At 58.3% G+C, this 17,183-nt stretch overlaps 5 protein-coding genes across 7 annotated transcripts in view; 2 read left to right on the plus strand and 3 right to left on the minus strand.

Moving 5' to 3' along the window:
• The first annotated feature begins 918 nt into the window (after positions 1–918).
• Positions 919–1,969, plus strand: LOC141957190 (cathelicidin-B1-like). The gene is made up of 4 exons (XM_074898197.1): positions 919–1,161; positions 1,379–1,483; positions 1,613–1,696; positions 1,835–1,969. Exons 1-4 carry the CDS (start codon positions 919–921, stop codon positions 1,967–1,969), a joined length of 567 nt encoding a protein of 188 aa, XP_074754298.1.
• A 393-nt stretch (positions 1,970–2,362) lies between these two features.
• On the plus strand, positions 2,363–3,261 carry LOC141957191 (cathelicidin-3-like). Its single transcript, XM_074898198.1, has 4 exons — positions 2,363–2,539; positions 2,749–2,856; positions 2,956–3,039; positions 3,153–3,261. Exons 1-4 carry the CDS (start codon positions 2,366–2,368, stop codon positions 3,246–3,248), a joined length of 462 nt encoding a protein of 153 aa, XP_074754299.1. The 5' UTR covers positions 2,363–2,365; the 3' UTR covers positions 3,249–3,261.
• A 1,035-nt stretch (positions 3,262–4,296) lies between these two features.
• Positions 4,297–5,641, minus strand: LOC141957193 (cathelicidin-2-like). The gene is made up of 4 exons (XM_074898202.1): positions 5,380–5,641; positions 5,180–5,287; positions 4,993–5,076; positions 4,297–4,404 (listed from the first exon to the last, which is right to left on the minus strand). Exons 1-4 carry the CDS (start codon positions 5,551–5,553, stop codon positions 4,297–4,299), a joined length of 474 nt encoding a protein of 157 aa, XP_074754303.1. The 5' UTR covers positions 5,554–5,641.
• Positions 5,413–7,250, minus strand: LOC141957192 (uncharacterized). Of its 2 annotated transcripts, none has more exons than XM_074898201.1 (5): positions 6,726–7,250; positions 6,530–6,640; positions 6,358–6,441; positions 6,041–6,226; positions 5,413–5,469 (listed from the first exon to the last, which is right to left on the minus strand). In XM_074898201.1, exons 1-4 carry the CDS (start codon positions 7,056–7,058, stop codon positions 6,056–6,058), a joined length of 699 nt encoding a protein of 232 aa, XP_074754302.1. In that variant the 5' UTR covers positions 7,059–7,250; the 3' UTR covers positions 5,413–5,469; positions 6,041–6,055. The 2 variants fall into 2 exon arrangements, with proteins under 2 accessions (XP_074754302.1, XP_074754300.1); XM_074898199.1 differs by having other exon boundaries at positions 5,422–5,469; positions 6,041–6,229; positions 6,726–7,245.
• An 80-nt stretch (positions 7,251–7,330) lies between these two features.
• KLHL18 (kelch like family member 18) overlaps positions 7,331–17,183 on the minus strand; it is a 29,157-nt gene continuing 19,304 nt past the window's right edge. Inside the window, exons 5-10 of one of the 2 annotated variants that reach the window (XM_074901059.1) lie at positions 16,287–16,447; positions 15,865–16,001; positions 14,706–14,928; positions 12,998–13,102; positions 12,598–12,709; positions 7,331–10,300 (exon numbers count right to left, since the gene is read on the minus strand). In XM_074901059.1, coding sequence (XP_074757160.1) covers positions 9,914–10,300; positions 12,598–12,709; positions 12,998–13,102; positions 14,706–14,928; positions 15,865–16,001; positions 16,287–16,447 — 1,125 coding nt within the window. In that variant the 3' untranslated portion in view covers positions 7,331–9,913. Of the gene's footprint in view, positions 10,301–12,597; positions 12,710–12,997; positions 13,103–14,705; positions 14,944–15,864; positions 16,002–16,286; positions 16,448–17,183 lie in introns of both variants that reach the window. The other variant, XM_074901058.1, reaches the window with a different exon arrangement.

The following is a 17,183-nucleotide window of genomic DNA, read 5'->3' on the forward strand; positions in this document are numbered from 1 at the left end:
AGGCTTCATCTCAACTTAGGCTGTACAGTGAGACCAGTCATTCACTGGAAGAACCCCCTTGGGGAGGGGGAGTACCTGTTGCTGGAGGTTCTCAAGATGAACCTGGATGAGGAGTGAGGGTCCCTTCTCGATGGAAGGTTGGACCTGGTTGCAATTGGATCTTTCTGGGGCCAACCTACGGCTCTGTGATGGCCAACATCCATCCCCGGGAACTTCCCAGCTGCCACCCGGGTGTGCTTGTCCCCGTTTGATTTACAAGCCGCTGGGAGAACATACTCCATGACCTCCGCTGGCTGGGAGCTCTGAACCTGTTGGGTGGCTTTGGGCTTCCCCTCGCTGTGCAGGGGGGTCTTCTTCTGGGCAGTGTCCCTTGATGCCCTCCTGGAGGTTCCTGCTTGGCCTCAGAGAGAGTGACTGCTCCCCAGGCTGTGTTTGGTCAAACCCACCTTGTTTGCTGTGAGGGACAGATGTCTTCACTGCCCCGCCCAGCCATAAAACACCCCTGGGGGGCTGGAAAGCCCCGGTCGGGGCGGGCAGGGTGGCTTCTTCATCCAACCCCGTGGGAGAACAGGGGTGAGAAACCCAATGTGGTGTCACCCCACGTCCCTATCAAACCTGGGTCGGCTCTTTGGGGGTCACCTTGGGGGTGGTCCATGGCCACATTGTCACTCGGTGTCAACCCTGTCCTTGCGCCTGTGGGGACCCCAAATCCTGTGGCTTCTCATCTGCTGAGCCCCGGAGGTGACCCCAGGGTTGGGACAACTGCTCTGGGGACCAAATGGGGACGGACTCAGCTCCTGGCTGGATTCGACCCGCTGGGAATTTCCCAGCTGTTCAGGGGGAAGCGCCAGCCAGTGGGAACACCCGTGGCAGCTCCTATAAAAGGGCTCCTCAGCACGGCGGGTGCCAGGAGGCAGGATGAGGCTGTGCCCAGCCATGCTGGTGCCACTTCTGCTGCTGCTGGCTTCGGCCAGAGCCACCACGCCAGGGCTGGATGGATCCACGCCGGGAGGCCTGGCTAGCTCCGTCCCACCATCCTCGCCAGGGCTCTGGGCCGTGGGCTATGGTGACGTCGTCTCGGCGGCCGTGGAACTGCTGAATGCCAGGGCCGTCAGTCCCTACGTCCTGCGGCTCCGGGAGGCCCAGTCCCCGCCCGGCTGGGTGAGTGCTGAGCTCCTCCATCCCGGGAGCAGGATACGGCCCCTTTTTGAGGCTGAATCTGGCCTGTTTTGGGGCTGGGTCCAACCACCTGTGGGGATGGAGCCCACTCAAGTTGGGGCTCCATCTCCAGGCTGGATGTGGCCCCTCTTGGGGTGGATCCAGCCTGTTTTGGGGCTGGGCATTGGGGACAGCTGATGGGTCCTGTCCCCTCTCCCAGCTCGCGGACCTGCAGGACCGGCAGGAGCTGAGCTTCACCGTGGAGGAGACCTCATGCCGAGCCCCGGGGACGGCCACTGGCACCTGCAAGAGCCGCTGGCTCGGGGTGAGGCTTCACCCTGCGGGGCCACCCGCTGTCATCCTCAGTGGGGAGCAGCTGGTGGGGAAACTGAGGCATGAGGAAGGGTTTGGGCTCCTCTCAGCCACATCGTGACTCCCCTCTGCTTCCCCACAGACGGTGAGTTGGTGCCGGGGCTTCGTCTTCCTCGAGCAGCAGCAGCCCACGGTCGAGCTCTCCTGTGAGAAGGTGCCCACCAAGGTAAGAAAATGCCCAAAAAGGCACCGTCCCCACTGGGTGCTCTCCCTTCACCTGCTCCCACCCCTGGCTGCCATGGGACACATCCCCCGGGGCACCCCCCATCTCCCCAAGGTTTGACTCTGCCGCTTCTCCTCCCAGCTCGGCCATTTCCGCACATCCAGATCCAGGCTCACGGATTTTTTTACCAGGATCAAGGAGCGTTTCAGGAGTTTCTTCCAGTGTGGCAAGATCTGGATCCGTGACAAGCTCGACCTCAAAAACCCCAAACCCTGAGCGGTTGATGCCGTGTCCCCCCCTGACCCTGTGCCCCCTGCCTGGGTGCTCTGCTTGCAATAAACGTCCCCCTGCAACGCTCCCAGTGTCACCGTGGTCACTGTGGGTCCCTGCGCTGCCCTGTCCCCCCCTGCGCCCCCCCCGGGATCCCAAAACCACACACCCCCCCCACAGCCAAGGAGCTCCCAGGGATGGGAGGGCCAGATGCAGGACACGCTCAGGACCCCCTGCCCTGTTTGTCTTCCTCCCCCCCAAAAAAACTGCCACTCTGTGGGCTGGGGCCAGGTGTTTCCGGAGGGGGAGGGAGTCAAGCCCTGGGGTGGGTTTCCCAACCTCCCAGGAGCGGATAAAAGGGGACACGGGTTGGGGGGTGGTGTTGGTGACCGTAGGGACGCGATGCTGAACTCCTGGGTGCTGGTGCTGGCGGTGCTGGGGGGGGCCTGCGCCCTCCCCGCCCCGGTCCCGCTCACCTACACCCAGGCGCTGGCTCAGGCCGTGGATTCCTACAACCAGCGCCCCGAGGTGCAGAACGTCTTCAGGCTGCTCAGTGCTGACCCCGAGCCCACCCCGGTGAGTGTCACCACTTGGAGACACCACCGGGTCCCCTGCTGTGGCTGTGGGGACATCAGGGGGCACACCAGAACCTATGCATGAGGTGGGGGGGGTGGGTTTAGGGGTGTAGGATGGGATGTGGGGGGATGCTCTGCCGTGAGCTGTCTCTGGGCGCATGGTGGTGGGTGCCAACCACCCTGTCCCTGTGCCCATCCCTGTCCCTGCAGGACATCCAGCTCAGCTCCCTGCAGCGCCTCAACTTCACCGTCATGGAGACGCGCTGCCCCGCGCGCTCAGGCGCCCGCCTCGACACCTGCGAGTTCAAGGAGGATGGGGTGAGAGCCTTGGGGGGGGGGAGTGTCACCCATTTCCCCAGCCTGGGGACTGTCCCCCCCTGCCGTGTGTCCCCACGCTCAGCCCCTGCCCCTCCCTAGCTCATCAAGGACTGCTCCGTGCCCGTGCCCCAGCTCAGCAGCCGCCCTGTGCTCGACGTCACCTGCGTGGACTCCACCGTGGATGTAAGTTTGGAGGGTCCCGGGGTGGGGGGGGGCGACAGCACACAGCTCCCGAGGGAACAGTTGGGGGGGCCCCATGGACCCCCGCCACCCTGTGACATCTCCTCTCCCCACAGCCCGTCCGGGTGAAGCGCTTCTGGCCGCTGGTGCCAGTGGCCATCAGGACGGTGGCCGCTGGCATCGAGCTCTTCAAGGCCATCAAGAGGAAATGAGAAACACCCCCCCCCTCAGCCTCGAGGGTCTGCCGTTTTGGGGACCCCTCCCTTGATCCCACCCTTCCCCAAATAAAGCTGCTTCCCGGCCCTGCTGTGCCTTTTCCTGCTGCTGTCACCTGTTGGGGACTGAGGACAGGATGGGGGAGATGCTGATCAGGAGGGTCCTGGGGTGGAGGGAGGGGGGTGACACACCACCTCCCCACAAGGTTGGGCACTGCCGGGTCCCCCGGGGCCTCATCCTGGCCCCGGCCTCGTGCAGGGACTCGTGTCCCCGGGACTGGGTCCCCTGCTGCCCCCTGACACACCTTGGGGACCGCAGGTCCCCCAGGAGCCTGTGCCAGCCATGGGGTGCATGTGAGGTGCAAGCCCCAAGGGACTGTTGGCCCATTGTGGGGGTGGAGGGGACAGGAGGGGATATCCCCGGGGTCCCATGGGGCCACCCCCAAGGTCCCAAGGGGCCACCAGAGCTGGAGCTGCAGCCACAACCCCCGGGGTGGCCGCTTTTGGGGTGCAGGGCGGTCCCTGTGTCCCAAACCGCCGCTGGGGTGGGTGCTGATTCGCTGGCACAGCCTGGGGACCCCCCTCCTCGGGGCAGGGGTGCGCCATGGGGGGGTCCCTTGGGAGCTGAACACCCCCTCCCTTCTCTTGCAGCTCCCGGGGGGGGGGCACACAGCCCCTGTACCCCCTGCTCCTGCACCTCTCCTCTACCAGCACCACCTCTTTGGGGGGGACATAACGCCGAGGGGATGATGATGCCGTGGGGGGTGGATGTGGTGTGGGATGTGAATAGCTCCTTTTTTTCTGGGGGGGGGTTGGTGTCGGGGGTGCCCTGGGGGGGCTTCCTGGCACAAATCTGTCCCCGGTGCCGACCCCTCAGGGCCAAGGATCCCCGAGGCTGATGGATGATGTGGGGAGAGGAGCCCCCTGGCTCCTGCCTGTGCCCCCTCCCTGTGTGCCTCAGTTTCCCCCCCCTTCCCGTTGCACCCCAAAAGGCAGAGAGGAACTTGGCTCACACACACCGGCCGCGAGCGGCCCCTTTATTGGCTCAGCCCCGGAAGGTGCCCCTGGCTTGGACAGTGATGGTGAACCTGGGCCGAATGCGTCGGATCCTGCGCAGGAAGCGCCCGAACCGGCCCCGCTGGACGAGAACCGGCTGTCGGAGGGATAATGGGGGTCACTGGGGCGGGGGGGCTGCTGCACCTGGCGCCCCACCCGGGAGCCCCCACCCGAGGGACCCGATGCCCAGGACTGTGCACCCGGGGTCCCCCCCCCGCCCCCCCAGGAGCCTGCACTCAAGTCTCTGCATCCAAAATCCCAGCCGGGGCACCCCACACCTGCACCCAGGTCCCCACATCCAGGATCCAACACCTGGGACCCAGCACCCTGCACCCAGGTCCCTGCACCTGGGACCCCACCCCAAAGAGCCCACACTGGGGACCCCAGCCAGGAGCCTGCACCCAGGAACCACATCTGGGACCTCACACCTGGGTCCCTGCTCCCAGGACCCTCGCACCCCACACCCAGCACCCACGGGTGCCCCAGGACATCCCCCCCCCCCCATCCCACCCCTCCACCACCTCGGGCTGGAGCCATCGTGGTGGGACGGAGACATCGGGGTGTCCCTATTGAGGGCAGCGGACATGGGGCAGGAGGAAGGACGCCAACACCCAACACCCCACCCGTGGGTCCTCCCATCCACAGCCAGCGGGTGCCGGGGGGTGGGTGCTGCCCCCCCACTCACGTTGGAGGAGGCGTCGGTGCAGGTCAGGTCGATCTCGGGGGAGCCCTGCAGGAACTGCACCGGTCCTGTGCACTCCTTGATGACCTGGTGGAGAAGGAGGGGGGGAGAAAATGATACCCCATGTCACCCTGGGGACCCTGGGTGTTGTCTCACCCGCGCCCCCCATCTTCATCATCTTCATCCTCACCCCGTTCTCCTTGAAGTCGCAGTCGTCGGGGTTCAGCCGAGCACTCGGGGCGCACTCCGTCTCCATCACGCTGAAGTTGAGGCCCTGCAGCGTGCTCAGCTCGACGCCCTGCGGGGCCATGAGGGGGGAGGGAGCGTCACGAGTGGGTGTAGTTCACGAGTGGGGAGAGGAAAGGGGGTCACGGGTGGGATGACACTCACTGGGGTGGGCTCGGGGTCAGCGCTGAGCAGCCTGAAGACGTTCTGCACCTCGGGGCGCTGGTTGTAGGAATCCACGGCCTGAGCCAGCACCTGGGTGTAGGTGAGCGGGGCCGGGGCGGGGAGGGCGCAGGCCCCCCCCAGCACCGCCAGCACCAGCACCCAGGAGTTCAGCATCGCGTCCCTACGGTCACCAACACCACCCCCCAACCCGTGTCCCCTTTTATCCGCTCCTGGGAGGTTGGGAAACCCACCCCAGGGCTTGGTTCCCCCGGCTCCGGAAACGCCTGGCCCCAGCCCACAGAGTGGCCGTTGTTTTTTTTTTGGGGGGGAACACACACAGGGCGGGGGGGGGTCCTGCATCTTTCCCCCCCTTGGGGACCCGACCCCGCTCCCCAGGGTGTCCCCATCAATGGGAGCCCCTCGGCTGGGCGTGGGGGGTGGTTTTGGGACCGGGAGCCCTCAGGGACCTTCCCCGCTTCCCAGGGAGGGGGCACAAGGGGGGATGGGGCAGCACAGGGACCCGGGTGACACCGGGAGTGTTGCCCGCATTGGGTAGGTGCCCCCCCAGACTTGCCCAACCCTGGGCTTGCCCCATTCCTTTTTCCCAACACTGGCGGGTGCGCCCCCCCCAAACGTGTCACCCTCACACACGCACACGTACAAGCCCAAAATATCTTTATTCCAGCTCTGCTGGGGACAGGGGGCGGTGGGATGTCCCCAGGAGGGACACGCCAGTGAGAGGCCGAGGTGGGGGGTGCTGCCGTGAGGAGGATGATGATGGGTGACCTGGCTTGGTGCCGAAGGCTCGTTGGGTGCCAGCGGAGCGGGGCTGGGTGCTGCTGCCAGGCTGCTGAGGTGAGAAATAAAAGGGTGGGCTTCACCCTGCAGCCAAAACACGTCCCCAAAGTGGGGGACAAACACACACACCCCCCCTCACTGATCCCTCCACCCAAGGGTGGGGGCACCCAGAGGCCTCACCGGCTCCCGGCCACACTCCACCATCGACAGCGGCACGTCGGGCAGGAAGGCGAAGACGGAGACCTGGGCCGTGCACCGCTGCACCTGGGGGACACAGGGACCCTTGTGGGACCTTTGTGTCCCCCCTTGTGGTTTTTTTTTGGTGGGGAGAGGGAACTGGTCCCAGTCTTACCCTGCCTGGCCGGGCTTGGCAGGCAGCACCGCGGCGCTCGGGGAGGTTTTTGGGGCAGGCGGGCTGGCGGGCGGTGAAGTTGATGCTGAAATGGGTTCCCCAGTCGAACGTCTTGGAAAAAAAGATGGAACCGCCGGTGGGAAACGGGCTCCCAGCTGCACCCACCCCCATCGCTTATCACCCACGCTGCTCCTACCGTCCTGGTGACTCCCAGCAGCTTCAGCAGCTTCAAGTCCTGCCCGTGGGTCTCCAGCACGGAACGAGCCAGGTCGCGGGGTGCCGGCAGCCCCGGCGGGACGGCGGCACCCGCCGCCAGCAGCACAGCTCCCAGCACCAGCGCCATGCGGCCCAGGGAAACGCGGCAGGGCTCGGGGGGCCTCCCCAGCCTCAGCCCGCTGCGTTTTCCAGGATAAACACCGGGCCCCTGCCGCCGTGGGGAAGGGATCGGGTTGCCGGTGTTTTCCTTGGCGGGCGCTCGCCTGGGCCTGGCGGTGATGCTGACTCCCCCTCCCTGGCCTCTTCCCTTCATCTACTCCCGATTTCACAGCAGGATGGTACAACCGAGGCTCCCGGGATCCATCCAGCCATGCTTGACGTCCTTCTCCTCCTGTGCCAGGAGCAAGACTCTCCTCCCAGATTTATGAGGAAAAAAAACAGTAGCCCCCTCCCTTCTCCTTCTTTTTTCCCACTTTTTTTCTGCTCAGAGCTCAGACTTGTCTTAAACATCCCATCCCCAGACAGAGATCATGCCCCGAAACCCTCCCCACCTCGCTCAAAGATGCCACACAGCCAACCAGGGGAGGAATTTCTCTTGGTTTTTAATTAAAAAAAAAAGGTTAAGTGACAGTGAAAGTGCCCTTTTGGGGTGGGGATGTAGGTTGGTGCGCGCAGGAGGGGAGAAGCAGTGCAGCGTGGTTTGTGGACATAGAAACGTGCTGGTATGATGAGGATCCTTAATGCATTTTTTTTTCAGTATTTTCCTTGAATTTGAGGACACAGGATTTACCGAGGATTACACTGAGCAGATCGTGCTCTCCCACTTTACATTCCTTGGCTGACCAGGGTTTGTTTCCCCCAAATTTGGTATTTTTCTGTCCCGTTAGGGACACCAGCAGTTGGGGGCTGAGGGTGAAGGTGCTGCAGCCGTGCTGAAGGGCCACGAGTTCCCCTTTCTCTTTGGTTAATCCACAAAGAAAAAGCAAAAAAATCCCCAGGAAAGGAAACCCAGGGAGCGTGAGCAGTGTGGCCAGGGGATGGGTGAGTCCCCCAGGACCACCAGCTTGGGAGCCTGGGGGTCCTCAACAGCCCTCTTCAGCAATTTTTTGGGCCACTGCTCTTGTAAGAGTATTTGATCCAATATTCATATTCTTACGGACACAAAAGCTCATCTGGGAGGGAGAAGGGATGTAAGATGGGAGGAGGGCATGGCTGGAGAGCAGGCCCACGCCCCTCAAAGCATGAGGTGACCACAGGAAGGACACAGCCTGGGGAAGAAAAGATGCTACGAGGTGGGAGGTCAGAGGAGCACAACTCTTGAGCCAGGGGAAATTGGGGAGAGAGACGGAAAAATACAGCGTGGTCCTTCCCTCGGAGGGAACAGAGGCTGGTCCTTCTGCAGGGACCCCACTGCAGCTCCAGCTCGGTCATTTCTGCAATTCACGGCCCAAAGAGCAACTTCATTTTGATTCCAGTGTTCACAGGTGTTTTTTTTTTTTTTTTTCCTTTTATAGTCTTAGCAGCATGAAAACCCCAAATGAATTCTCCCTCCGGTGAACCCAGCAGCTGATATACATGGAGAAAATAGCTCTATACTGACAAATCACATTTATAGCCAGATACGCTCATTATATATACCTAAAATATACACAGTACCTGAATATATAGACATCCACATATACACCCAAAGTTAAAATCCCCAGCGATGCTGGGAGTCAGCTATGAGCAAGTAGGGGGTTGGGATTTGGGGGCTGGGGTGAACATCCAGCTCCCCCTGGCTTGGTGCAAGGTTGGGGCCAGGAGGGGCAGGGGCTGAGCCCCCCCAAACACTGGAAAGAGAGGCGAGATCCCCATCCTTTTGCTGCGGCCGGTGGGATTAGTGTCAAGTTCCTCCTGCCTGAGCAGGCAGCAGGGGCAGGAGCCTGGCCCTGCCTGTCCCCCTCGATGGCAGTGACAGGGTATGGCTTTGCTGAAGGGTGGCACGGGAGGACGGTGGCAGGGGGGAGCCCTGGAGGGATTACAGAGGAAGGCTGAAGGGCTGACACAGGCAAGGATGGCACGGGCAGGGAGCTGCCACGCTGCCTGTGCCTCGTTTCGCAGGTGCAGAAAAGTTTCCTGACACAAAACCCACTGCTGAGACCTTTCCCAGCAGAGCAACCCCCTTCAAAATTATGATACCAACACACGATTCGCTCCATCAGCCCTTTGGGGAGGGCCCCGTGGGGGCAGCCGTCCCTCTCCCCCCCCCCCCCCCCCCAGCACAGCCCACAAATTCAACACGTATTTTTCTTTCCCCTCCTGAGACATCATGGCCCCGCTCTGCTCCAGCTGCCTCTTACACATCGACTTTGAAAATATATCAATATTTAATTTAAGGGACATCTTTACAATGAACACCTCGGCCTAGCTCCCATTTTGAAATCCTGACTGTTGCTTAGTGTCATTTGCATTCAGCCTTCTCCTCCAAAGCTTGCTGAAACGGCGCAATGGTTTAACCGACCCGTTTTCTTCTTCCTAGTTTCTCCATCCTGTGGCTCTTGTGGAGAAGTTTTCCCCACCGAGCTGAAGAAAGCCCGGCTCTGCTCTGAGAAGCCAGCGACGTCTTGTGCAAGAAACACCTTGGAAGCAAAGCCTGGATGTGGTCCGGGAACTGATGCCAGTGGTTTTTGTTTTTTTGTTTTTTTTCTGTTTCAATAAGCCAGGGGAGATCCGTTGCCCAGCAGCAAGCCACCACAACAGCCAAACCGAGCCCTCGGGTTGCTTTGCTGCTGATGGAAGGTGTGAGGGTATTTTCAAAGTCATTAAAGCGGCTGTTTTTATGTCATAATTCAGCCTGCCCTGCTCCCCTGGCCTACACCAGGGCTTCCCAAGGGTGCAGCCAAAAGCAGACCACAGGGAGGGGAAGGATTCAAGGAGCAAGGGCCAGTGGGGGGGGTGGAGGAGGGTGGGCAGGTCCTTGCTCGCACCAGCACGTAGACTCACCGTATTTCAACATGTTTGATCATGGAGGAGCCTCAGCCCAAAAAGCCAAGGGTGGGGATTGGTTTGTTGAGTTTTTTTGTGTGTGTGTGTGAATGAGCACCTGGAAACGCACCCCGGCGGAAACACTCTCCCCGGATTGTCACTGAGAAGATGGGTGTCTGTCCCCCCTCCCCAAATTCTCTCCTCTCAGATGGTCAGGAGGGGGATGCAGCCCACGCCAACCCCTCCCTCATGACACACCATCGGGGCCATAAACGTCCAGCGGTTTGTCTCCGGGTCGTACATTTCTACCGAGCTGAGGTTGGACTGTCCGTCGTAACCCCCCACGGCGTAGAGCCGGCCACAGTTCGCCACCAGCGAGACTCGGCTCCTCCGGGTGTTCATGGGGACGATCAGGTACCACTGATCTGCCATGGAGCTGTAGACCTCGGCGATGCTGAGGAAGCCCGAGCCGTCGTAGCCTCCGCAGACGAACATCTTGCTGCCCAGCGAGGCCGCTCCGTGGCGGCAGCGTTTGTTGAGCATGCTGGCCACCGGGTGCCACGTGGCCGTGTGGTGGTTGTAGTACTCCACCTGCAGTCACAGAGAGCACGTGGCCTCAGCAGACCCTCGCTTGGATTGTGCGGGTTATTCCAATCATGCATGTTGGTTGGATTTAGACGGTTTTAAGATCAGTTTTAAGCTTTTCTAACAACCCGGATCTCACCGGGCGTTGCGTTTCACTCTGCTCCCCCTGAGCTCGGCCCAGGGAGCTGGAGCAGATAAATGAGGGGAGAGACCATTCCCCACAGCAAGCACAGCTTTGCAGATCCCTCCCCTTTCAATTTAAACTTTTCCCAGTTCTCTGAGCCTCAGCACCAAAAGGATTGAACGCCCTTCAATTAAAAGTTCAATTGCAACAGGATTGTGTCTCAATTTCAGGGTATTAATTTTCCTCAAGTACCAGGATGCTGCCTCGAGGCAGAGGCAGCCAAAGCTCTATCAGACCCAAGAAGTACATGTCCAAGCTGTCCTTAACAATCCCCTAAGTCTCTCCTAACCTCAAGCGAGACTCCCTGCTCTCTCCAGGCAGCAGATTTCAGCTGTAACAGCCCAAACTTTCCAGTTTCTCATGTCGGACAACCACCAATCCTGACACAGCTCAAGCCTACATCCTGCACCCCATGGCAAAGGGTAGGGTTCCTTCCCTTCCTCTGCATGATAACCTCTTCCACTTTCAGAAAAAGCTGACACATATATCTGTAGAAGGGCTGTCCAGCTCCTCAGGGGGAAAAAAACCCCAGCCAACCACCATTTTGTATCCCTTGCACTTCTAGTGAGACCATTAGATGGACCCCTTCTGCAAGGACTCCTGCACTGCTCCAGACTTGTCCCGCTCAGGAATGTGCTCAGACAAGCAGATTTGTAGTTCTTGGCTCTGGGGTACTTCAGGCCGCAGACAAGAGCCTTCCCCCATCTGCTGAGCAAGGCAGGAAGAGTTACTGCTGCTCCCAACAAACCCTTTATGACCAGTTTCTGAGAGCAGTGCATTAGTAACACATCCAACCCAGATACAGCTCCCCATGTTGTCCACTCCTGAGTGGATGACTGACTCTTTTCTGTTCCACATCAGGCTTTTCTTTAGAAAACAGGCAGAAAGCTGAAACACAGAGCAGGTGGGAGAGGGCAAGCTGGGCTCGTATCATCAACTGGTAACTTGCACTAAGGGCAAATGCCGGGGGATGCCCTTGGGCCACAACAACCCCCAGCAGGGCTACAGGCTTGGGGAGGAGTGGCTGGAGAGCTGCCAGTCAGAGAGGGACCTGGGGGGGATTGATAATGAGCCAGCAGTGTGCCCAGGGGGCCAAGGAGGCCAATGGCATCCTGGCTTGTGTCAGCACCAGCGTGGCAAGCAGGGACAGGGAAGGGATCTGAGCCCTGGGCTCGGCACTGGTGAGGCCGCCCCTCGATTCCTGGGTTCAGTTTTGGGCCCCTCACCCCAAAAAGGCCATTGAATGACTCGAGCGTGTCCAGAGAAGGGCAACGGAGCTGGTGCAGGGTCTGGAGCACAGGTCTGCTGGGGAGCGGCTGAGGGAACTGGGGGGGTTCAGTCTGGAGAAGAGGAGGCTGAGGGGAGACCTCGTGGCCCTCTGCAACTCCCTGCCAGGAGGAGGCAGAGAGGGGGGATGAGTCTCTGGAGCCAAGGCCCCAGCGCCAGGCCCCGAGGGAATGGCCTCAAGCTGCCCAGGGCAGGGTCAGGCTGGCTCTGAGGAAGGATTTCTGTGCAGAAGGGGCTGTTGGGCGTTGGAATGGGCTGCCCAGGGCAGGGGGGGAGTCCCCGGGATCCCTGGAGGGGTTGAAGAGTCGGGCTGACCCAGCGCTGAGGGATCTGGGGGAGTTGGGAACGGTCAGGGTGAGGTTCATGGTTGGGCTGGAGGAGCTTCAAAATCTTCTCCAACCCAGATGATTCTGTGATTCTATAACTGCCCCTGCTGTGAAGCTTGTTTCAGCGCTAATCTGTTTTTGAAACAGGCAGGCACAGAAAGCAGAGGTAAATGCCTGGCATCTGGGATACTTCAGAGCTCAAAGGAATGCAATGATAAAATGATTTTAAAATTAAAAGGAAGTGGGGAGAAGACAAAATGCACTAGTTCAATCCTTTTGGTGCTGGGGCACAAGAACAGCACTTCCAGCCCAGCTCCCAGCTCATTTCTTCCTGAGCAAGAAGGGCCCTGGAAACATCAGAATTTGGTGCTGCAAACACTGACGGCACTTTGGGTGCAGAGGGAAGGGGCATGGAGCCCTCCCAGCCCCAGCCTGACCTTTCAGCTACCCGCAGTAAGTGAATTCCTGCAGGAGGCTCACAGGAACCCACACTCCCCCAGACTTACACTGTTGAAGATCTGCAGGCCATCGTGCCCCCCCGACACGTAGATCCGGCCCTCGAAGACGGTGACTCCAGCGGCGCTGCGGTTGGAGCTCATGGGGGTCACCACTGTCCACCTTGTTGGGAGAGGGGATTGGTTAGCAAGGATCCCCAAAGATTATCTCAACTCGACTGGATTTTCTAGAGTTGGGTTCTGGTAACTCTCCTTTCACCACCTATTTTATTTAAACCCTGGTTTTGCTCGCTTGCATCCAGGTAAATCCCTCATCAGGAGGGATGCTGCTCTGCTGTCAGCATATAAAGGCTTTTCCACACTGTTTATTATGTTCCCTTCACAGCCCGGACACCCAGCAGTGCCACGGCACTACCCCAGCAGCAAACAAACAGGCACGAAGAGCTCTTACTTGTTTGTCTCTGGAGAGTAGGACTCCACGGAGTTGAGGGATGAGTTTCCATCGTACCCACCACATACGTAGATCTGGCCATCCAGCACCACCGTTCCCATCGCGCTGCAAGGAAGAGCAGGACCCCATGAGATGGCTCTAGGCACTGCCACACCGTCCAGAACGCAGGAAATCTGCACAGCCTGCTGCCTGCCGTCCCCTCCTGCACCCCACCCAACCTCCTCCCCTCCCCCTTGCTTCACCTCCAGGGTGTTCAACCGCTCAGTCCTACCTCTGAGCCTCACAGGTCATGAGAGATGCCCATGGCATGAGCACACCCCCTTTTCCCCATCAAAAGAACTAAATCAAAACACGGGGAGAAAATTTGGCCCAGATCATGGAGTCAAAATCCCAGCAATTCCTGTTTCCCATGGGGGATCTCCCCGCTGCTGCTGGTTGGAGACAACACAGGGTGAGGGGCATCATTTTGCAGCCTCAGGAGAACCACTAATTGCTGTCAAACGTAAAGCTCGTTAAATCGAGGTGCCTGACCCTGTCACTACACCTTGTAAATCACCTCTTTGGCTCAAAAAGGCTATAAAATGGGGCAGGAGACCAGAATCCCACCTCGAAAAATGCAGTCATCAAAGCTTCTCATAAAACTCAGCAACGCAATCCTCCACGATAAAACCCCAGCACTGCAGCTGGAGCCCAGCAGTTTGTACAAGTGACATTTTTCCTCTGCACAAGAGCACCCGACGTCCCTTCTGCTTGGCTTCAAGGCAGAACAACCCAATTGTGGAAGAGAAACTGCCTCTCACTGTGGGAAAAGCTCCCAGGAACCTCGCTGCTACAGAAAAAAAAATGAGCTTTTCTACTACAAATCAGAGCTTTGTGCCCAGGATTTCATGTACTCGGCCGCTTGCAGCATGCTCTTCCCAAGCCATCAACTTCTCAGACCACAAAAAAAAGCCAAACCAGACAAACCATTATGGTAAAGAAGTGCTGCAAAGCTTGCAGGAAAGCAAACAATTTAACAACTCTTAGCAAGCGATTGGGAACCGCACAGCTCTGTTTATCAAGCACAAACACCTTCTGCTTAGCTGGAAACCCCTCTCACTGGGTGATAAAAATACTCCTTTCCCTCCCAGCTGCGATTCTCTTCTGTTTTCTGGGAGGGAAAGAAAATGCCAGTACTAGACAGAGATGGTAAAATATTTATTTGGAGTTTCCTACACGGTGCCTGTCAGTGCTTTACTCACCACCTAGTATGACCACATGCAGAAACAGGGCTCTGACCACCTCCTTTGGGACTCCAAACCCTCACAGACCTCACCAGCAGAACGTGATCACCCTCTTGTAGTTTAATTTCACTCCACGATGCCACCAAAACTGAGAGAACTCCGTAGCTTACAGCCCACACCGCTCAGCTGGTTTTTACTTACTGAGGTCTTAACGGCTCTCCTTGTAAACACAATTTTGTCGAACTGCTGACAGTTTTCCAATTTTCACCAGTAAGCAGTGCCCAGAATCAGCTCGAGTGCCCTAAGCATGGCCAGGCAAATCCCACCTGCTTCCATACTGCTCCACTGCTCCTTTTTCTTCTGCTCCTTCCCCACACATACATTTTTTTATTCGGCATCCACCACCTCCAGCTTTCTTACAACCTCGGGTTTTTTTCCTGTCCTGCTCCAAAGATCCCCCTTCCCACCAAGCGAGCTGCACGTACCTTCGCTTGCTGTTCATACTTTCCACTTTGGACCAGGAATCCATCTCTGGGTTGTACACCTCCACGGTGCTCAGCCTCAGCTGGCCGTCGTAGCCACCGATGGCATAGAGCAGCCCGTTCACCACCGCGACCCCGACTCGGCTGCGGGCCGTGGTCATGGGCTGGCACTTCTCCCAGCGGTTGGCAATGGGATCAAAGACTTCCACCACGTTCAGCGAGTCACCTGCATAAAAATTTGCTACTCAAATTAAAAGAGGGAGACCCAGTAAAACACTGTTTTAGCAAGCTTGCCTGTAGCGGAGGAGTGCGAGGGAGAAGCGGTCGCTGCTCTGAGCCCAAAGATGGGGCTGACACAGGGACTTTTCCTGCTCTTTTCTGGGAAAGTGGCCAAGATCTCACACATCCTACTCTGAGCTCTCAGATGTCCTATTCCAGCCTCTCAGCTTTGCCACCAAAGTCATGTCAGAGGCATTTCCTAGCCACATCCCTACTTGCCTACAATGAGAACCTGCTCTGAAAAATTCCTATCATGTGCACTCTGCAGTGCAGAAGGATTGTAGAGTGTTTCAAAGCCTGTCCAAGGCTCCACTAGTCCCAGACTGTGGCAGTGGGACCTTCACTGACCTCAAAGGGGCAGCAGAGACCTGCCACGTCCCCTCTGTTGGTGTCACGGCCACCTGGGAAGGATAAATCTCTAGAGGATAAACCAGCCGTGGTGTGGCGAGGCCCACCAGACCCTCCAGCCCAGGTTAACCAGGTTGGTTGAGGCCCCAGATCATTTCATGGACACTTTCTGTCTCCTTTTTACGCTATGACTTGGCTGTGTCTGCACATGTGACCTCAGCACCCCAACAACACCACCTAGGCACCTCCAAGTCCTGCTTGTGGCTACAGGCAAGGACACCATCCTCAAAACACCAATTCTTTCAGATTAGCAAGAATGGCTGTCCTAAATAAACCTGACCTAGCCAGAATTTCTAGCTGGAAGATGTTCCACTATAGGCACAGCCACTCTGAGCGCTTCAGCAGAAGGGGCAAAGCGCCGCACAGAGGAGGAGAAATGACTCAACGCTTCACACAAGGGAAATTCACAGTCCTGTGGTTCTACCCAGTGAACTACGCTGCTCTCTGCGCTGCGGGGAGAGGATATGCAAGGTACCTGCTGAGTTGAGTCCTCCGACAGCATAAATCAATCCTGCAATCGAAGTACAGCACCGAGGACGGGTCTTGAACGCTGGGAGGTGCGGCCGGCGCTCTGGCATGAGGTGATAATCTTTTGCCTCATCAACTAGATCTCTGAAATCAAAGTCAAATGATTAAAGAGCTTGGCTGATAGGATGAAATCTTCAGTCAGGTGCAGATTTAAGCATTTTAAGATTTTCCCCCTCCCATGGGCCAATACTTCTAGAAGGCAGGTTAAAACTGAGGAAGGTGCTTTGGTTTTTTGGCTACATGAGGTCCTCTGTCCACAAAAAAGAGAATTTCAATCCCCAAGACTGCTAAACCACATCCCTGCTACCTCTATCCCACTGAAAGCCACCACCCCCTGGGTGGTTTTTTAACACCATATCCAAGGCTCACCTGCATTTGTGGCAGCAGCGGACCAGGTCGTCTTGTTGCACACGGTCAGTGAGAAACTGGGGTCGACAAAGGGGGAGGCGGATTTTGGACAGGAGCTCAGGTAGGAAGGACTCTCGCTGGTCTCGGTCGTACCGTATCCAAGCTAATGCAGCTTCAAACACCTGCCGGAAGAGAGGCATGGGAAGTTGGGAGTTTTGTTGGGTTTCTTTTTTTTTTTCCTTGTAAGTTCCTACTGCTGCTAGCTGTCCAATGGGAGAGAAACCACATATTGACAATGATCAATTGGTCAACAGGCTGGAGGGAAGGGATGTGTCATCCAGAGGGACCTGGACAGGCTGGAGAGGTGGGATGGTGCCAATCTCAAGTTCAACAAGGCCAAGGGCAAGGTCCTACCCATGGGTCGGGGCAATCCCAAGCACAAATCCAGTCTGGGTGAGGAGGGGATGGAGAGTAGCCCCAAGGAGGACTTGGGGGTATTAGTGGATGGGAAACTGCCTGTGAGCCAGCAATGTGAGCTCACAGCCCAGAAAGCCACCCGTGTGCTGGGCTGCACCCAGAGCAGTGTGGGCAGCAGGGCCAGGGGGGGATTCTCCCCCTCTGCTCCCCTCTCCTGAGACCTCCCTGCAGGGCTGGGTCCAGCTCTGGGGGCACCAACAGCAGAAGGACACGGACCTGCTCAGACGGGGCCAGAGGAGGCCACGAGGATGCTAGGGGGGCTGGAGCACCCCCTGTGAGGACAGGCTGAGAGAGTTGGGGGGTTCAGCTGGAGAAGAGAAGGCTCCGGGGAGACCTTAGAGCGGCCTCCCAGGGCTGAAAGGGGCTGCAGGAAAGGGGGGAGGGACTCTGGATCAGGAGTGTAGGGATAGGACAAGCAGTAAGTCTTAAACTAAAAGAGGG

Source organism: Athene noctua, chromosome 2 (genome assembly GCF_965140245.1).
Source record: "Athene noctua chromosome 2, bAthNoc1.hap1.1, whole genome shotgun sequence".
NCBI classification, from domain to species: Eukaryota; Metazoa; Chordata; class Aves; order Strigiformes; family Strigidae; genus Athene; species Athene noctua.